Raw genomic sequence first — 20,467 nt, 5'->3', positions numbered from 1 at the left:
AGCAGAAAAACATTTCTATTTTGGGCACTATGTGCGTTACAATGTAATTAAAGAAAATCTAACCGATATTAATACAGAAATAAGCAAAAAATATCTAAAAGAGATGTACTGGAATTACTTATCACAGGAACAAACTCTAATAAAAACAAAAGTGTCCTAAATGTTTTAAAAGACTCCCAAAAAAAACAACAGAACCTCTTATGAAATATATTGTAACAAAATAAACTATATTTAAATGTTGCTCTTTTAATTACACACAAATGCAGAAAATTGTTCAAAACATAGCTTAAAAACAGACATCTGTTTAAAATGTACTGAAATTACTTGCATTTCTTAAAAAATAAAATCAAAACAAACTAGAAAAAAGAATGAAAACACAAACAACATTGTGTTCAATTACGAAATATTCATATATGGACAAAATTTAACATGCAAACACAGAAGTTCAACTGTATGTTAAATGTAATCAGATGCTTTTTGTTATATTAAAAAAAATCATATAAAAAAAAAATTAAAAAAAAAAAAAAGAAATCAATGATTTGATTAAAAACATAGCATAAAATCGGTCTGTTTTGTTTTATGCAGTTTAACACCACACTGACACAGTTAACAGTCACCATCTTGAACCCCACAGCAGTGATGGGAAAGTCATTCTAAGTCAAGGACCTTAACAATCGGCACGAGGCCCGTGTACTATAAAATCAGATATTTCACATTGCTCCAAATGTCAATAAAGTCTTAAGAACAGAACCACTTTGCGGTTTAAAAACCCATTACAGTACAGCAAAAATTTAAAGGAAAAAAAATTTGAGTATTAACTATTTAATTTCTTATAGTTTGTTTTTGTTTTGTGATTAACGCCTTTTTTAAAACAGTTTTTTCAGTTATGTAATGGCGTGCAGTTAAACCCAACCAGTGGTTTCTGGGGTCTGTACCAGAACAAACCTGTTCTCCATTAATAACTGCCAACTTCCCCACATGAATCAGAGGTGGAGGATGAATGTTATCAGACACAGTGTCTTTTATCAAAACGTCACGAAAACATACACCCTGCCCAGGGATCGAACTCATGACACTGTGATCCGTAGACTGCGCTCTCCCTATTGAGCTACGGGGCAGGCTTAACTGTATCTAAATACATATACCCGACAACGATGTTTGTTTGTAAAAAGAAAATGTGAATGTAACAAAATCATGTGCCGAACATTTCTGATTTCACAGCAACATGGACTTGATCATTCGAGCTGGTCCCGAATTTACAATCTAATACCATTCACATAAATACAACAACAAATTTTAAATCTAAATCTGAGTAAGATCAAAGTCCCCATCAGGACGTTTGGTTCCCTGCTAAATGAATTTGGTTCCGTGGGGCTGATGGACTGGACTCACGGAAGAGGGGGTGGGGGAGTAAGTAGGTGCCTATTAGTTCGCTGAGAGTTTGGCACAAGGTGGATGTCAGCCCCTTCAGAACTTGAGATTTCTGAAGCCGGCTCTATCACATGTTGTAAAGCAACTGGAGTGAGCCATTCCTTTGGCAAAGCACGCTCAAGGAATGGATACGGGCTCACGTATGGGCCCGTCTATTTATATTGCTTTGGGGGTTCTTTCCCACACAGAATCTGCAATGTAACATATGCATTGTAAGATCCATCGTCATTTATATATATTATACATGTTTAAAACAAATTATGAAAAGAAGTTAGTTTATGTCGTTAGCCTTTAAGTCACCATTACACCAGCTTTCCCTAAGCTATATGGATGTTTTTTAATACTAATCTTTTTAAGTCTATTGTGAAGTAAGTTCTACAACTTATATTTATCATCTTGACCCTCTCATTCCTGATTACATTTTCCATGAAGGTATGAGAAAACAAGAGGGCCATTATGGCCATGGATCGCTCACCTGAGTAAATATGAGCTACACATAACAAATGTCAAAAATGATGCTAAAATATTAAGAAAGTAGGTCCCGTAGGGCATATTCATGGTCACTGAAAGTCAGTTTAAGATCAGTGTGCAAACTACATGTCACCCAAATTTCAAGGCTTATCTTAAAAAACAAGAAAGTAGGTTGGGGCAGGGCCTCTTTTCCCCAAGGGGCATAAATTTAAATATCATGTTAGAAATCAACTAGGCATGATACATACGAAATAAACAAAAGGCCTTCGGCCTTTGCTTTTTAATTTTTTTCCCCTATATAGTCTATGTAAAACTTGGGAAAAACCCTGGGTGGGGCCTCTTTTCAACTAAGGGGCATAATTTGAATAATCTTGGTATAGAGAACCACTAGGCAATGCAACATACCAAATATCAAAAGCCTAGGGCCCTTCAGTTTGATTTAGAAGATTTTAAAGTTTTTCCTATATAAATATAAATGTAAAAACTATGGACCCCCAGGGAAAGGGGCCTCTTTTCACCCCAGGGCAATAATTTGAACAATTTGGTAGAGGACCATAAAGGGAATGCTACATACAAAACATCAAAAGGGCCCGGTCTTGTGGTTTCAGACAAGAAGATTTTTAAAGTTTTTTCCTATACAAGTCTATTTAAACCATGTGATCCTAGCCTGGGCAGGGCAATATTTGACCCTAGGGGGATAAATTGAACAAACTTGGTAAAGGACCAATAGATGATGCTACATACCAAATATCAAAGCCCTAGGCCCTGCGGTTTTGGATAAGAAGATTTTTCCCTATATAAGTCTATATTAACCATGTGACTCCTGGGGCGGGCCATATTTTAACCTTAGGGGGATACTTTGAACAAACTTGGTGAGGACTATTTGAATGATGCTACATAAACCAATATCAAAGCTCTAGGCCCTATGGTTTTGGACAAGAAGATTTTCAAAGTTTTTTCATATATAAGCCTATGTAAACCATATGAACCCCAGGGCAGGGCCATATTTGACCCCAGGGGGGTAATTTGAATTAAATTTTTAGAGGACCATTAGATGATGCCCCTACCCAAAAATCAAAGCCCTAGCTACTGTGGTTTTGGACAAGAAATTTTTAAAGTTTTTCCCTTTGGTTGCCATGGCAACCAGAGTTCTGCATGATTTCAATTCTTTGGGCAATTTTGATAAGGGGGGGGGGGGGGGCACCCAAGGATCATTTCCATGAAGTTTAGTGTAAATCTGCCCAGTGGTTTTGAAGAAGATTTTTGAAATTTACAATATTGCCATTTTAGGAAAAAAAAGCCCCGCCCCCGGTGGCCATGTTTTTTTTTCCGAAACAGAATGGCTTAAAGGGAATTTTGGGAGAGGGTCCCTAGAGAAAATTTTTACAAAATTTTTTTGAAATCCAGCTAAAAAGTTTCTGACAAGATTTTCAAATTTTTCCTTTTGGTTGCCATGGCAACCAGAGTTCTGCATGGAATTAAATTCTTTTGGGGAATTTTGAAAGGGGGCCACCATTCATTTCCCGTGAAGTTTGGTGAAAAACTGCCCAGTGGGGTTTTTAAGAAGAGGATTTTTTTTTACAAATTGTTGACACACAACACACGACGCATGACGGACATCAAGCGGTCACAAAAGCTCACCTTGCACTACGTGACAGGTGAGCTAAAAAGCCAGTTTCCCTTTTTATGATGAACACCAAGCAAGGGAACTGCTGTTAACATTTTTCACCTCTATGGTATGATATGGCAGGAGATCAAACCCACAACCTCCGCACTCTAAGCCGACACTCTAACCCCTAGGTTATTGCGGCAATACAAAGATGAATGTTTAAGGATATGATGTGACAAACTGAAGTAGTCTATCACAGCTAAAATCCTCTTTAATTACTCCTCAAGTGACTAACAAACCTTGGTTAATGCTGCCGTGAATGGTTGCAAATTTTTACTTAGGAGATGGTACTGATCTCCCTTGAATTGTTTTCCCAGCTCTTCAACAATCTTAGATACTTCATCCATTGTGAAGTCTGTTGATCCCAGTACTACAGATTTTCTAAAACAGGAAATATGTGAATAAATTTTTTATGAACGCTTACATTCTAAATGAATATTAATGTACAAAACACTCTTTAAAAATGTCATTTACATACAGTGTATCAATTTTCTGGATAAATGTAATTGGACAGCTTTAAGCAAATTGTTTTTTTACAGAGACTTTCTGTAAACTGAATCTCTAAGTTAGAAAAAATGCCATGTTCTTGACAAATTGGAACAGTTTGATCATTCTTTGTACAGTCACCTAAGCAACATTTATGTGAAATTATTTGAAACCCAGGCAAGCAGTTTCAGCAAATGTTAAAGTTGGGATCATATTCATCTAAAGTTTTTTTGTGTAACAGTATTTTTTAAAACTGGACCGGCATTTTTGACAAGATTTTCAAGGTTCCACTATATACTTCATTACAGAGAAAAAAAGACCATACCCCTGCGGCCATGTTTTTTGATGAATCTCATAATCTGAACACTCTCAGTAAAGATCCCCAAAAACATTTTGTGTGACATTATTTTAAAATCAAACTAAAAAAGTTGATTGCTGTTAGATTTGTCTATTTTTACATGTTTGCTCTGACAGCCAAGCCAAACCCCTCTGAACCCTCTGTTGAAATGAGAAAAATTCCTGTAAAGTCTGGTTGATGGTTTAGATGTCTGAGATGGTGTTGAAAAATTATCGCTGATGGGCTTAAAATTTCTGCACAACAATTTCTTTAAAAATACATCAGTTAAACACTTTAAACAGCCCTTTGGGAAACATTACAATATAAATTTAGAAGTAAAACTTACTTAAACTTGAATGTTCCCCAAGATCCTCTGCATCTTTGGGGATAATCTCAAAACACACCAGACATAGGGAATGGATGGCCACCATAGGCATACCTGAAATATACTTTGGTTAAAGTGGTATGTATCATACAATTAGAGACAACTCTTCACCTGCTAAATTTCTATAATGAACTTGTCTATCTTTCGATTTGGACAGTGCCTTAAATGCTGAAAGGGTTGCTACCAAAAATATACTGACTGAATGGCGAACAGTGCAGACCATGATCAGGCTGATCTTGGTCTGCAATGGTTGCAAAGGCAGAATCACTTGCCGCCAGCAGGCTAAAGGTTAATGTCAAAATGTAGTTTTGTACGTACTAAAACACATGGTCTAAAACTGTCTTAATTTCATATGGGACCAAAACCCTGTAAAATGAAAAAAATGAGAAAATGAGCAAGACATTTAAAAACCAACAGTCACACAAAAGAGAAACTATGCTCAAATGCATTTCTTGAGCTCAAATGCAACAATGTAGCTAACATACCCTTTTTATATATGTTTTCTTTTGTTTTTGTTGGGTTTAACATCAGACTTACACAATTATATGCCATATGGCCTATTTCCAGCTTATGGTGGAGGAAGACTTCAGGTGCCTCTCTGGAATTATTTTTTTAGGGGCTGTCATCTTGATAAAACCACCAACCTTATGTAAACTAGAATGTGTCTGTAAGACACAGGGTTTTGCCCCCCACTGGTACTTTGCACAAATATGGGGCAATAACTCAAATGTTTGCAGTCTAAATGGGGTTTTGCCTCAACAAACATTTTATGAAAAGGATTCATTATTCTAGGCCCAATACTTTTTGAGCTATGAGCATCCACAAACAAAAAAAACCACTATTTTGGCTATTTCAAGGGCCATAACTCTGTAATAAGAGCAAGATTCTCAATAAGAATGCCAAGTGTGCAAGGTCACATCACCGTTAAAGACTCCAGCAAGGTTTCCTGAATTTACATCTAAATACTTTTTGAGCTAACGTACATAATTAGGTGAAAAAGTGCATTTTTTACTATTTCAGGGGCCATAACTTTAAAAAAAAGGGGGTGGAGCCAGCCAAAAATTACAGGTGTCAAGTTCATATCATGATAAAGACTTATGCAAGTTTTCAACCATTTATATTAAATTTCTTTTAAAACTAGGTCTGTCACAAGGTGAAAATGTACATTTTTGACCATTTCAGGGGCCATAACTCTAAAAATAGGGGGCGGGCCCAAATGAAAAATAGGAGGTGCGCATTCAATCATGATAAGACTCATGCAGGTTTCATGAATCTATATCAAACACTTTTGAGCTAGGCATGTCACAAGGTGAAAATGTGCAATTTTTGACTATTTCAGGGGCCATAACTCTGAAAATAGGGGGCGGACCCAAATGAAAAATAGGAGGTGCGCAAGTTCATATCATGATTAATATATATGCAAGGTTTCATGAATCTATATCAAATACTTTTTGAGCTAGGCGCGTCACAAGGTGAAAATGTGCATCTTTGACTATTTCAGGGGCCATAACTCTAAAAATAGGGGGCGGACCCCCAAAAGAAAAATAGGAAAGGTGCGCAAGTTCATAAACATGATTAATATATTGCAAAGGGTTTTATGAATCTATATCAAATACTTTTTGAGCTAGGCGCGTCACAAGGTGAAAATGTGCATCTTTGACTATTTCAGGGGCCATAACTCTAAAAATAGGGGGCGGAGCTAGACAAAAAATAAGAGGTGCGCAAGTTCATATCATGATAAAGACTCATGCAAGGTTTCATCAGTTTATATAAAACACTTTTTGAGCTAGGCGCTTCACGAACTTCGGACGGACGCATGGACAAGACCAAATCTATATGCCCCCACTACTCATAGGGGGGGGGGGGGGGGGGCCACAAAAAGCCACTTACCTGTACCATATATACTAACTCCTGAGTGATAAACACCAACTCCAATATGTGAGGTATACTCGTTTATCCAATACTGAAAACAATAGCATACAATTAAGTTATTAACACATCTGATATATATATATATACACACACAGAAATTAATCTAGCAAGTTTTCAATATCTTCATATTTCGAGCATTTGAGATTGGTTTAAATAACATGTTCACATATTCAGGCAAGTGGAATTTAATGAGGCTAGTAAATTCTAAAGTGTAGCTGTTGAACATAGATTTTAATGCAGGCTGATTAATACAAGTCAGTTATGTTATGAGGTAACATGCTCATCCATTAGTAAATTTACCAAGTAACTTTCTGACTTGCTGAACATATACCGTAGATTCTATAAATTATTATATTTCTGAACATTTTCTCTTTTATTCTTCAGTATCACTTTGAAATAAAAATTTAATTTGATACTGAACAGTGTACCCTCTCTTTAACGACACCTCTCAGGACTGAAAACCTCCCTAACAATGACATTCACGTTTTTTTTCTTTTCCCAAGAAATTCTTAATAATAAACACTGTCCTTTGTGCGACGATTTCTGTTTATCTAGTGGTGTACACTCACAATAGGTTGCACTGTTCTTACACCACTACTGTGAAATCATTTATTTTTGTGGTTATAGATTTCGTGGTTTGGGCCAAAAAGGTTATTTTGTAGGAAAATTCATGGAGGTAAAATGAATGGTAATATCATGTGTGTGTTGTGATTAAATTCTGTGGATTGATATAACCACGAAAATCAGATACCCGTGTATATTGGTGATTTTACAGTATTTCACTAAGAGACTACATATGCTCATAACGTACAGTATTAAACATACTAGGCACAAGATGGCAGTTACTGCCTTAATAACCTTCTTTCAAAAGTTGTATGCAAATATGCACAATTAACTAGTTAATGGTTATAAAACAATTTAGGGAGAATCAAAGGCCTTTGTTTGTAATATGGCTACACATACTTAATGCTATGAACATACTACAATATGTTTTTTTTTCTCCTACTTGCTATTTCAGGTACAGTGTGACAGTTATCTCACAAGTCACATTTTATTAATTGTTTGAGTTTTTTATTATCCAAACAGCATTTTTTTTTTATCTCTTGTTATTGCTGTCCTTTATATCTTTGACTGTGTAAGTTTATGTGTAGCATTAAAAGGAGTACATTTTAAATCCTGCCCTTCTGCATTTTATCTATGGAACATGAAAATTATAAGCATTCGGACCTTTAGAGGAATACAATCACTAAAATACATCATCATTAGGTATCAACCTCAAATGCAGAAAGCTTTATTAAACATGTTATACAATTAATTCAATATGGCTTGATATAAACAAGAGCTGTCCGTAAGACAGCCAATGCTTGACTATTCGAAATATTGTCCCAGAAGCAGGAAAATATCACCCAAAATGTTAAAATATCAAAAGAGTTTTAAGTTCAAAAGGGGACATAATTTGACCAAAATGTATGTCAGAGTTATGGGACTTGATGCTATCAACTAATTTTATATAACCCCAAAGGCACATGTGAAGTTTCAACTTAATATCTGCATTTGTTCTGCAGATCATAAACAAGCACGCAAAACTTTAACCAGAATTTTCTAAGTCCAAAAGAGGGCATAATTTGCGCAAAATACATGTCAGAGTTATGGGACTTGATCCAGTGAGGTTGGTAATTGATCTAGAAAACGAAAAAATAAGTTTCAAATCTATATGCCTTTAAGTAATGGCTGTATGTACTTGCATGCAAAACTTTAACCAGGATTTTCTAAGTCCAAAGCCCCTTTGAAAGGGGGCATAATAAGGCCAAAATGCAGGTCAGAGTTCCATTGCCATGGCAACCAGAGTTCTGCATGGAATTAAATTCTTTAACAATTTTGAAAGGGGACCACCCAAGGATCATTCCTGTGAAGTTTGGTGTAATTCTGCCCAGTGGTTTTCAAGAAGATTTTTAAAAAAAAATTTGACGGACACACGACGCACGACTGACGACGGACATTGAGTGGTCACAAAAGCTCACCATGAGCCTTTGGCTCAAGTTAGCTAAAAATCATTACTATTTCTTAAAATTAGAATCATATCATCAAGTCACGATCATAACATCATGTCAGACTAGATGCCCACGGGCAACATGTTGAGCCCCCTCTTTGAGATTGTAACCTTGGGTTAACTGAGATTAACATTCATGCCAAATATAAACAAGATTCCTCAATGCATGTCAAAGTTATGGGCCGGACATGATCTGACATGACCTTTGAACTCCGTTACCTTGACCTTTGAGATAGGAACCTGGGGTTTGCACATGACACTCCCTCTCAATGAGGTTAACATTCATGCCAAATATAAACAAAATCCTCAATGCATGTCAAGGTTATGGGCCGGACAAGATCATGACATTTGACCTTCGTGACCTTGACCTTTGAGATAGGAACCTCTAGTTTGCGCATGACACTCTGTCTCACTGAGGTTAACATTCATGCCGAATATAATCAAGATTGCTCCATGCATGTCAAAGTTATGGCCCAGACAAACAAACCTGAACGGATGCACGCACTGACGCACGCACACACATACACCGAACAGCCATTTGTACAACTATGTCTTCACTTCCGCATGCGGGCTGGACAATAAAATCAAGCATCACAATTTTAGTTTCAATATCACTGACCAGGTCAGGTACTTACCATGTCGTAAATATTGACCACCACCGGTTCCCTCGCCATTTCTGCTGTTAGTGCTGGACAACACTTCTAGGCACTAACAATGTCAGAGATACCTTTGTTAGCTCATTTCACATCATATCTGAAAAGTGTAATCAGTTATTTATACATATTTGACATGTATATTAATCATTTTGAAGAATATTGTAAAAATACTGTTTATAAATTTATTATACAGGTAATCTTTTGTTACTTCCAACGAAATACTCTGAAATTAAAGGCTATTTTTGATAATTTTGTTGACTTTTTTCATGAAAAAAATTTGAGTTTCAAATTTCAGAACTTTTCCAGAAAAAATTGTTTTCAACGACTTTTCCTGGTCTGTGTGAACCATATGTAATGGACAGAACCATACTGCTCACCCAAATTATTGTACAAGTTAGTTGTATGGTTTACAATACAAGTGAAAATAACGCAAATTTTACTAAATCAAGGACCATAACTCTTAGATATTCAAACAATCTTGCCCATTAATGAACTTGTCTGTAATCTTGTGTCAATGTAGCAATATGCATTATGTGTGAGTTTCATCATGATGACTGCTCAAGGATAAAGGCCAGAGACCTCCCAAAGACTTTTTTCCACTAAAAAGCATTGAAGTATTTTTAGACTAGAAATGTGTCACAGACACGGATGCCCCCGCAACAAGAGAAAGGTCACAGGCATGGTACTGCTCACAACCTAAAAGAAGGACTATTGGCCCTATTTATTTACAAAAAAAAAATATTGTAGGAAAACAAGAAAATTTAGTATTCTGAATATGTAGTGAAAATTGGCTAAGTTCAACCAAGGACTGTGGCCTTTACCTTTGAGCTAGTGAAATGGTTTTGTGCATGACACATCGTCTATCTATGCTTATCATTTGTGTCAAGTTATTTTGAAATCGGACCATGCATGTGAAAGTTATGGACCGGACACGACCACATTATCAGTATATATGTAGTGAAAATTGGCTAAGTAAGCCTAAGTTTAACCAAGGACTGTGACCTTGACCTTTGAGCTAGTGAATGGTTTTGCGCATGACATATCGTCTATCCTTGGCTGCTTATCATTTGTGTCAAATTATTCTGAAATCGGACCATGCATGTCAAAGTTATGGCCCAGACATGAACACCACCCTTTCCCAAACACACACACGGACAGGGGTAACACTATATGCCCCCCCTCCCCCAATTTTATGGCAGGGGCATAAAAAATACATTCAAAAAAACATGTTTGAAACATACTGATATTTTATTAAAATCAGGGTCACCAAAGTATGAAACAGGGATACTTTTCAGATTTAGGAGATGTATCAGTTCTGCTAAAATGGGGGAAAAAGCATCATAAATAACTGACTGGGGACAAGATAATAAAACTGAAACTGATGCAGTATTACTAGCAGCGAGTTGGGCAGCAGTTGTGATAGTCAGGTCAGGAGTTTTGGGGATGACATCTTTTGATTTGGTGTCAATAGGATTGACATTTTCTTGCGTAAAACTAAACAAGTATGCCCACGGGCAGAATGACGAGCCCGCCAGCTGTCAAGTGTGACCTTGACCTTGGACCCAGGGACCTGGTTCTTGCGCATGACACTCTGTCTCATAATGGTGAACATTCATGCCAAGTTACATCAAAATCCCACCACGCATGAAGAAGAAATGCTCAGGACAAACTTCAATTTGACCTTTGATCTCCAACTGTGACCTTGACCTATTACACACCTTCTCATTGAGGTAAACATTCATGCCAAATATAAACAAGATTGGTCCATGCATGTCAAAGTTATGATCTGGACAAAATCGGACGGATGCATGGACGCATGCACGCACATACGCCGAACCGCCAAAGGTGGCGACTATATCGAGCCCATCGCAAGGGGGCTTGACAATAAATTAACATTTTTAAAAAATCCCAACATTAAAACCGACCTAAAGTGGATAGAATTAGACAACAATGACTCTTTTTAAGGGCAAATTGTGGAATAACTATTCAATTCAATTAAAGGGAAAGGCAAATTATGTTTTTCTTATGTTAATTCCATCTGCAAGGATTTCTTAAATCATTTAAAGAAGTGAAAGAATTTTCAAAATCGACTTAAAAATTAGAAAGTTATGAGCGTTTAAATATTTGATCAAATTGTGGCCATTTTGTTTCCATAGCAACATAATAAAATGGAGGAATTATTGAATTTCTAGAATAAAGAATTTAGCAGTGTGTAAATGACATCATAAACACACTAAAATGGCTGCCTCCATGATCAGCCGTTTTTTTTTTTATTTCAAACTGCCATATCTTTTTTGATAGTGGTCCGATTTTATAAATTCTTTCAGCCTTATGAAAAGCCTGATGATGACTTTCAAGCCTTTAAGGCAATTTATTGTCAGGCATTCCTTGCCTTTTAACATGCCAACTTTGGTATAATTATTTCAATAATTTAAATACAACAAGAGCTGTCTCCGTAGGATGACAAATGCCCCCGATGGCACTCTGAATGAATAGTTATGGCCGATGTTAGAGTTTAGGACCTTTGACCTACGGAGCTGGGTCTTGCACGCGACACATCGTCTTACTGTGTCACACATTCATGCATAGTTATTTTAAAATCCATGCATGAATGACAAAGATATGGACCGGACATGCCCATCAATGCACTATCATGAAAAATGATCTTTAACGTCTCAGTGTGACCTTGACCTTTGAGCTACGGACCTGGGTCTTGCGTGTGACACGTCGTCTTATTGTGGTACACATTCATGCCAAGTTATTGGAAAATCCATCCATCGATGACAAAGATATGGACCGGACACGCCCATCAATGCACTATCCTTTAACATCTAAGTGTGACCTTGACCTTTGAGCTACGAACCTGGGTCTTGTGCAGGACAGGTCGTCTTACTGTGGTACACATTAATGCCAAGTTATTTGAAAATCCATCCATCGATGACAAAGATAAGGGCCGGACACGCCCATCAATGCACTATCCTTTAACGTCTAAGTGTGACCTTGACCTTTGAGCTACGGACCTGGGTCTTGCGCACTGCACATCGTCTTACTGTGGTACACATTCATGCCAAGTTATTTGAAAATCCATCCATCGATGACAAAGATATGGACCGGACACGCCCATCAATGCACTATCCTTTAACGTCTAAGTGTGACCTTGACCTTTGAGCTACGGACCTAGGTCTTGCGCACTGCACCTCGTCTTACTGTGGTACACATTCATGCCAAGTTATTTGAAAATCCATCCATCGATGACAAAGATATGGACCGGACACGCCCATCAATGCACTATCCTTTAACGTCTAAGTGTGACCTTGACCAGGGGTTCCACTAGACCCGAAAACCCAAGAGTCCCAGGACCCTTGGGCCCAAATTTTGAAGGGTCCTTTTCCAAAATACAGGAGTCCCAACATGTCCGTATAATTGACTATATTTTTTATACAGTAATACGTAGATCTTTACCTAAGAAAACAATAAACCCAAGATCATGTTACAGCATGATAAAAATGTCAGTTTCAGGTCATAATTATAGTCTCATATTGTAAACTAATATTTATCAAAATTAATATTATTTTGATTAGGGTTTTTTTCAATATTTCATTTCATTTTTAATAACAGAAAAGTGCTAGAACACTCTATAAAAAAAATAAAAATGTATCCAAAATGTACTATCCAGATACTGGTACACTTTCAGAATGTCATCGGAAAGTACTTTTTGCTCTGTTTACTTGTCAAACTAAGATAAATCAGCGAAAGTTCCTAAAAAAATGATGCTACGTGTCATTAAAAACTGCATTGAAAGTCAGTTTTTATTAAGGAATTTTGGAAATATGCATATGACATTGGGTGTAATTAGACCCGTGAACGGACATTCTAAACTCATTTTTGCTTTTAAAATTCATCAAAATTTGTGAGGTTTCTTGTTGAAATTACGATATGATCACTAAACAATGGTCTGATTTAAAGTTGGCATGAAAAAACCTTGCAGGGCATTTTTTTACATGCTCGGTAATCAGCTGCTTACGATAATTTAATAATTGGCGCCTTTTTGACAGTACACGTGATTCGCTTTATCAATTAATTTCAACACTTCATTGATTCTTGTTACCTATGTGCACTCGCCGTGACGTAATTTGCTGATAAAAAAATCAGCGAAGCATGTCTACAGGAGAAAATGCAGGATTTAGCAGAGATCATAGGCAGAAAGGCAGGAGGGCATGACCGCGAGTGTTTATTTTGAATACACGTGTCTATCGTGGAAATAGTTTTACTGCTGGAAATTAATGATAAGAGAAAGGATTATCAAAGGAAAATGCCCCGGGTCCCGAAGGACGCACAGGCAAGTATTCTGCCGGGTCGTTTGAACGTCTTTTGAAAATCTCCCGGGTCCGGACCCGGGGTCCCGGGTCAAATGGAACCCCTGCTTGACCTCTGAGCTACGGACCTGGGTCTTGCGCAATGCACGTCGTCTTACTGTGGTACACATTTATGCCAAGTTATTTGAAAATCCATCCATCGATGACAAAGATATGGACCGGACACGAAAATTGCGGACAGACTGACAGACCGACCGACAGACGGTTCAAAAACTATATGCCTCCCTTCGGGGGCATAAAAAGGATGCATCCACATTGTCCATATCCAAATTTTTTTTAACCGCTAATGATTCCCTTCAGTTTACAAAATGAACATAAACGACTACGTTTTATTATCGCCATCATCCCAGGGTATGTTGTTGGCATTTCCAGTGACATCTGCTGTGAGAAATATTCTGCAGCATTGGAATGTTTTAATACAGATTTTCCTAAAAGATAATTGTTATGTGTGTATTATGGATTTCAGATACAATTTATAGATACAACAGAACCTTTCATTAATTTTTTGACAACTAAATGTTAGGAGTTTTTGACTTCTGTGGGGGAAAAAAAAGACACAATTTTTCAACTTGGGTCAGTGTAGTTTTATAGATAAAACCTGACATAATATATTTTTACATTTTGACATCTATCGGTACATGTCAGGTCTTATCGGATCGTCATGCATAAGATGTAGTGAGCGCATGACAAACCTCCTGGTCGCCTTAGATCTTCAAATTATGAACAATATAACATAATCCGAAGTGAAAGAACACTACTTACACCGAAAGAAATCCTTTTTTCAACTGCTTAGGTAACAAATTATGAAAAAAAACCCAAACTTTTTTATGTATAAATATACACTTGTTTCTTTGCACTCCGCCATGTAGGCTGTGCAACATTGCCGGTCTATTCCGAATGCTGTGTAAACACAACTTATTTTTAGAATCAATTTTAGACAAAATATTTTCCTTCTTGATCATCTCGCAAATAGTTCACGTGGAAAATAGTTTACGTCTAAGTCGATTCTAAATTATATTATAACCTGCTGAACGTACATACAAAATTGCGGAATATGAATTGAAAAGTGTACACAATTTACATATCAATGCAATAGGGGCGAATCTACATATAATTATTATATGTAGATACGCCCCTATTGTGTTGAACCCTTGAATTATAATTGAGTATTAGGGTTTTAAAGGTAAATTTCAACATGATATCGCTAGAATATGATAAATAATGGTAGGTTCAACTGTTTAAACATGCGTACATTGTATATTTTAGTTTTTACATGTAAGAAAATGCTACATTCTACCAAAGAAGTATAAAATACACAGAATGGCAACTGACTGTAATCTCGCGTGATCTCGTGTCAGAGCGTGAATCGGCATTATCTTAGTAAAAACAAACATCGGCGAGCATGTAGTTACAATTTGTACCTTTAAAACTACAATTAAATTACATGTTAGTTTCCAAAACAACATTATAGTTTAATTTGAAATAGTCTTAAGACACAAAGTACACGTTTCTTACCATCAAAAGAAGCGTAGTTATACGGTAATTAATTTATTGATGAATAATTGCATTCACATACAAAATGGCGCGTGGAGAACGCGTTACTTCCGGTAAACGAGATCTCACTCAGTTGTCACGGGATGTTGGCGAGATTTGTTCTATATGCCTTTCAAGTTGCCGATCTATTTATTTTTATAGCTCTTTGATTCTACTGATAAGGGCCCTTTTAGATGTTACAATGCAAATTGAAAATAAAAAGTAAAATGAGAAAATAATGAATGTTGAATGTAAAATGAGCATGTACATATCTAATGTTTTGGACTAGGGTCTGAGGGGACAAAAATCCATTTTACCGGAGTCAGTTCACGAGAGAAAACATCCCTGAAAAATTGAGGTATCAACTGCGTTAACAGAGGAATCAATGACACAATGGGTGACCACAATATAGTACACCCTAGAGCACAGAGTACTGCTCAGGGCATCAAAAATGAGTCATCCGTCTTCTTTGAAATAATTTCAACTACAAATTTCCGAGGCATAAACATCACTACTATTTAAATAAGAGAATTATTCTGGTTAATGACAATTACATTAAAAATAAGCTGAAGTATGCGTTTCATTTCCCTATTAATGAACCGAAAATGTGCTGCTAAATTTTGTTTTGATATTTTTTCTTGGGCTTGGCGAACCGGAAGTGTGAATGACGTCACTGAATATGTGCTCATTTATTTGATTTATTTTTGATGAAGATTAGGAGTGTTCCTTCATATAATCAACTGCATTTTCCATAGCTACAAATATACAGAGTAGTAAATCAAAACATTTTCAGTATAACCAGATCTATATAATATTTATAAAACAACGTGCTGACATACACATGCATATATTTGATAATAAATGCATAAGAGATCAAACTCATAAATAAAGATAAAACATCATGCAATTTACATAAAATTATTAATGATAATAGGTTATACAATTACAAACTAAAAGTAAAGACAAAATACTGATTTGCTTAAATCAATTTACGAGCTGTATTACCAGTCGACATAATTATAACACTACCAGCACTTCATACAATAAGTAAAACATATCAACAATACAAAACTAAAGTGAACAGACTGTACATCTTCAGAGTGCCTAAAAACAGAACATACAATTGAATTAAAACATACATCATGCAGGAAGTCTGAGAAATATGCATATTAATATAGAAGACAAAACATATAAAAACAAATAGGGCAAAAACAACTAAAAGATCATGCATAGAGCTCAATAGTAACTTATGCACCATATATTTGTAGTAAATACAAACAACTAATAGCACAAATTAAACTGTGGAAAAAAAGAGCACCATGAGCTGTTGGAGAAAAGCGACGCTTGACTATTCAAAAGCCTTGTCACTAACAGAAAATGAAATAAATCAAAACATAAACATAAACAAGAACAAAAGGGGCAACGATTTTAAGCTGTACGACTTTCCCATCCAATGATGCTTAATAAGATAACATATTATGCAAAAAGGCTAAGTTGAAAAAAGTTGGTGAAAAAGCAAATTAAAGCCATGAAACCTGTAAATTGTATGTTATATAATTACAATGAACTAAGATATCATGTTTTAATCTATTTCTATCGTATCGGTGAAAAAAACAAAGACAAATATCAAACAGGGAATGCCACGTACCAAAAACGCAGCCTCCCCAAAACGAAACCCACAGCACGCAGACGTGCACACCAAAACACACACACACACACACAACACATACACGCGCAAACACACAAAGCCAACACATGAGGACAAAACGAACAAACAAAGGAACACAGTGGGGCACCGCCTTGGAACGGTCAGTGGCAAAAACACCACTGGGGAGCTTAAACCGGTTTATGGTGTGCACCCAACCTCACTCTTACCCCACCATGTTCCAAAGACACGGGACAGTGTAAATAAAAGTTATCCCCTTCAGGTGAATCTCTAACACACGTAATGGAAACAAAAAGGCGTGGCATGTAAAACACAAAAATGCTCGTGTATAAAGTCATTAGCCACCAAATATGCTAATAAAGACGGAAATCCATTAGTTTAATAAAATTTATTGTATTTGTTATTATTAGGCATATATACAACAATATGAACGCAAAAGTAACATATACAAATGGATTGGGCCACGAGTTATATCAACATCAGCAAACGGTCCGTTCCACATGAAGTCAAATTGACATTTAACTATGGACTATGAATGAAAAGACATGAATATGCTTTAAAACTAGTTAATTTATGATCGAAAAAGTGAGTTAATCTGAGAAAAAATGACTGTAAAGAAGATGAGAAAATTATCTTGGAACTGAGATTAGATACACATCATCGATTCACAAAAATAAGTTATTTTAATGATTGAAAAATAATCGGAAATCTAGAGAGAGGAAAAAGATTCAAAAAGAAACGATTCCTCTGAATTGTTCGACAGAAATCCATTAGCCCACTGCCAAGATCTAGGCCTTTAATTCTTTAAGCTACCACGCCATTGACCCAAAACCTGTAAAGTCCTCGACTAAACACAGTCCTGGGTTATCGGTAATGGAAACTCATTGGTCGATCGACGAATCATCATGAGCAAAATATGGGGATGGAAACTTGCAAAAAAATGCAATTTCTGATAAAATATATGTGAAGATCCTTTGCAAGTAATCAAGCCAAATATTAGCAGACTTGGTTTGATTGAGTCTGTTCATTAGAGTTAATGGAAAGTGCAACACCCTCAAGCCCCCAGCACCGGTCTAAGCGGAATTCTATCATATAGATATTGAATGGACCCAACGTTCTCAAAGTACAATAAAATACAACAAAACTGAATCCAAGTACAGGGAGACTTTTTATCTAAAAATCTTCATCCATCAGAGAAGTCCAGGGATACAAGGTAGACTTCTGGTTTCCAAATATAACTTAACTATTGCTTAACTTCCTGTTTAAAAATACTAAAACAACCACAGTACACATTTTGTCTTGTTCATAATGTGACTGAAATTACGCCGTTTTGGTGAATAAATATTCAAAGATATGTACTTTATTGGACAAGTCATTCTCTGACATTTATCTTTCATATAAAAGTGTCAGTTTCACTTTATATTGTATGAGTACTTGACTTAATTGCACAAAAATATATTACGTTTCAGCTTTTTAGAGTTTAGGGCTTTTTCAGTAACTTATGTCACCTCCAAAATAATTAAAGTTGCGACACACTTCATAACTAGCTTTACCTGGTGAGGCTTATTTTGTTCCCTGTTTTATCATATTGTACTCTAAACTGCACATGCACGAACTACTCACTTTTATTACAGCATATACCCATACTCATATATGAACATTTAAATAAGCAATATTCAGACAGTGAATATGCACTAACATACACCACAAAACAGTGATGATGTGATAGTTTATCTTCATTTTGCTGAAAAATTGCACTTTACCTACTTATCATTTTCAATCAAAATCTGCCCAAAACAGCCCATTTATATCCTAATCAGTTTTACTCCTGTTCAACTTCAAGTTTTAAATAACACTAATAACTAGAGGTAAAAATAATAACGATGTTGTTCAACTTCAACTTTTGAATAACACTAATAACTAGAGGTAAAAATAATAACGATGTTGTTCAACTTCAAGTCTTAAATAACACTGATAACTAGAGGTAAAAATAATAACGATGTTGTTCAAAATGATCACTAGGCAACGCTATATATGATAGAGCAGATTTTGCTACTGAAAATCATGGTAGTGGTAACTTCGGCAGTAGAAATAATAATGGTGATAATGATGATAAGGACGATGGTGAATACGAATATGAATATGAATATGAATATGAATATGAATATGAATAATATGAATAATATGAATATGAATATGAATATGATTATGACTATGACTATGACTATGACTATGACTATGACTATGACTATGACTATGACTATGACTTTGACTATGCCCACCCGCTTAGCTCAGTAGGTAAGAGCGTTGGTCTATGGATCTCGGGGTCGCAAGTTCGATCCTCGGGCGGGGCGTATGTTCTCCGTGACTATTTGATAAACAACATTGTGTCTGAAATCATTAGTCATCCACCTCTGATTCATGTGGGGAAGTTGGCAGTTACTTGCGGAGAACAGGTTTGTACTGGTACAGAATCCAGGAATACTGGTTAGGTTAACTGCCCGCCGTTACATGACTGAAATACTGTTGAAAAATGGCGTTAAACCCAAAACAAACAAACAAAGACTATGACTATGACTATGACTATGACTATGACTATGACTATGACTATGACTTATGACTATGACTATGACTATGACTATGACTATGACTATGATGATGATGATGTTGATGATGATGATGATGACGATGATGATGGTGGTGGTGATGGTGATTATGATGATGATGGTCATGACGATGATAGTGACGAAAGTGACGATAATGCTGATGGTGATGAAACACACTGACTTTGGTGGTCAAATAGATGAACATTGTGAGTAACTTTATACTTTGAAATTCCAATTTAGAATTGATCACATTGTTTGTAATTAATGTTTCCTGGCCTGTTGTTGTTCGCTCTTTGTAAATTCAGCTTTGTTGTTTAAATTTGTCATTTAAAAAATATCTCATTATAAGTTATATATTTACGTTTACATTTAACAAGTCACTTTCGTAAATTTTGCGTCTTTTGTGGTGTATACATATACATTATAGATACATTGATAAGTAGCAATATATTTAATGTATAGGCATTTTCAATGGTTTGATAAATTCATCATATTACCATTTAAATATGTTTTGAAATTTGTTAGATGAACACTTAATGCGATATTTTGTAATTAAATGTCTTTATACTGCCTCATAATTAAGATATAAAATATTCATAAAATAAAGTTTAAACTTACATGTTGCCTCTTTTAAGAAGAAGAAGAAGAACAGTGTGATGAGTCTTGAAAATTTAAATAATTCGCAATAGCATACATATGGTAGACCCAAGCTCGTTCTAATCAGCGTGTTTAATGCGCTGACTTATATTTTGTCTATAATTTATAAAAAAATCGAAATTCGTATTTTTTCATAATTTAATTCTATTTAATTGCTAAATATAATATGAGGAAATGAATAAATGATTCCTTTAATAAACATATAATAAAGA

The 20,467-nt window shown here is 35.8% G+C and overlaps 2 protein-coding genes across 2 annotated transcripts in view; both read right to left on the bottom strand.

The window, feature by feature from the left end:
- LOC123534208 (adipocyte plasma membrane-associated protein-like) overlaps positions 1-20,467 on the bottom strand; it is a 77,677-nt gene that overhangs the window by 12,214 nt on the left and 44,996 nt on the right. The gene's annotated exons all lie outside the window — the stretch shown is intronic.
- On the bottom strand, positions 1,389-15,996 carry LOC123534185 (deubiquitinase DESI2-like). The gene is given in 7 exon segments (XM_053517721.1): positions 1,389-1,622; positions 3,811-3,952; positions 4,737-4,792; positions 4,794-4,833; positions 6,666-6,742; positions 9,397-9,514; positions 15,881-15,996. Coding segments are annotated over 6 exon segments (588 nt in total). The 5' UTR covers positions 9,436-9,514; positions 15,881-15,996.

Source organism: Mercenaria mercenaria, chromosome 1 (assembly GCF_021730395.1).
Source record: "Mercenaria mercenaria strain notata chromosome 1, MADL_Memer_1, whole genome shotgun sequence".
NCBI classification, from domain to species: Eukaryota; Metazoa; Mollusca; class Bivalvia; order Venerida; family Veneridae; genus Mercenaria; species Mercenaria mercenaria.
The sequence above is the reverse complement of the archived record's forward strand: the minus strand, read 5'-3'. Positions and strand labels throughout refer to the sequence as shown.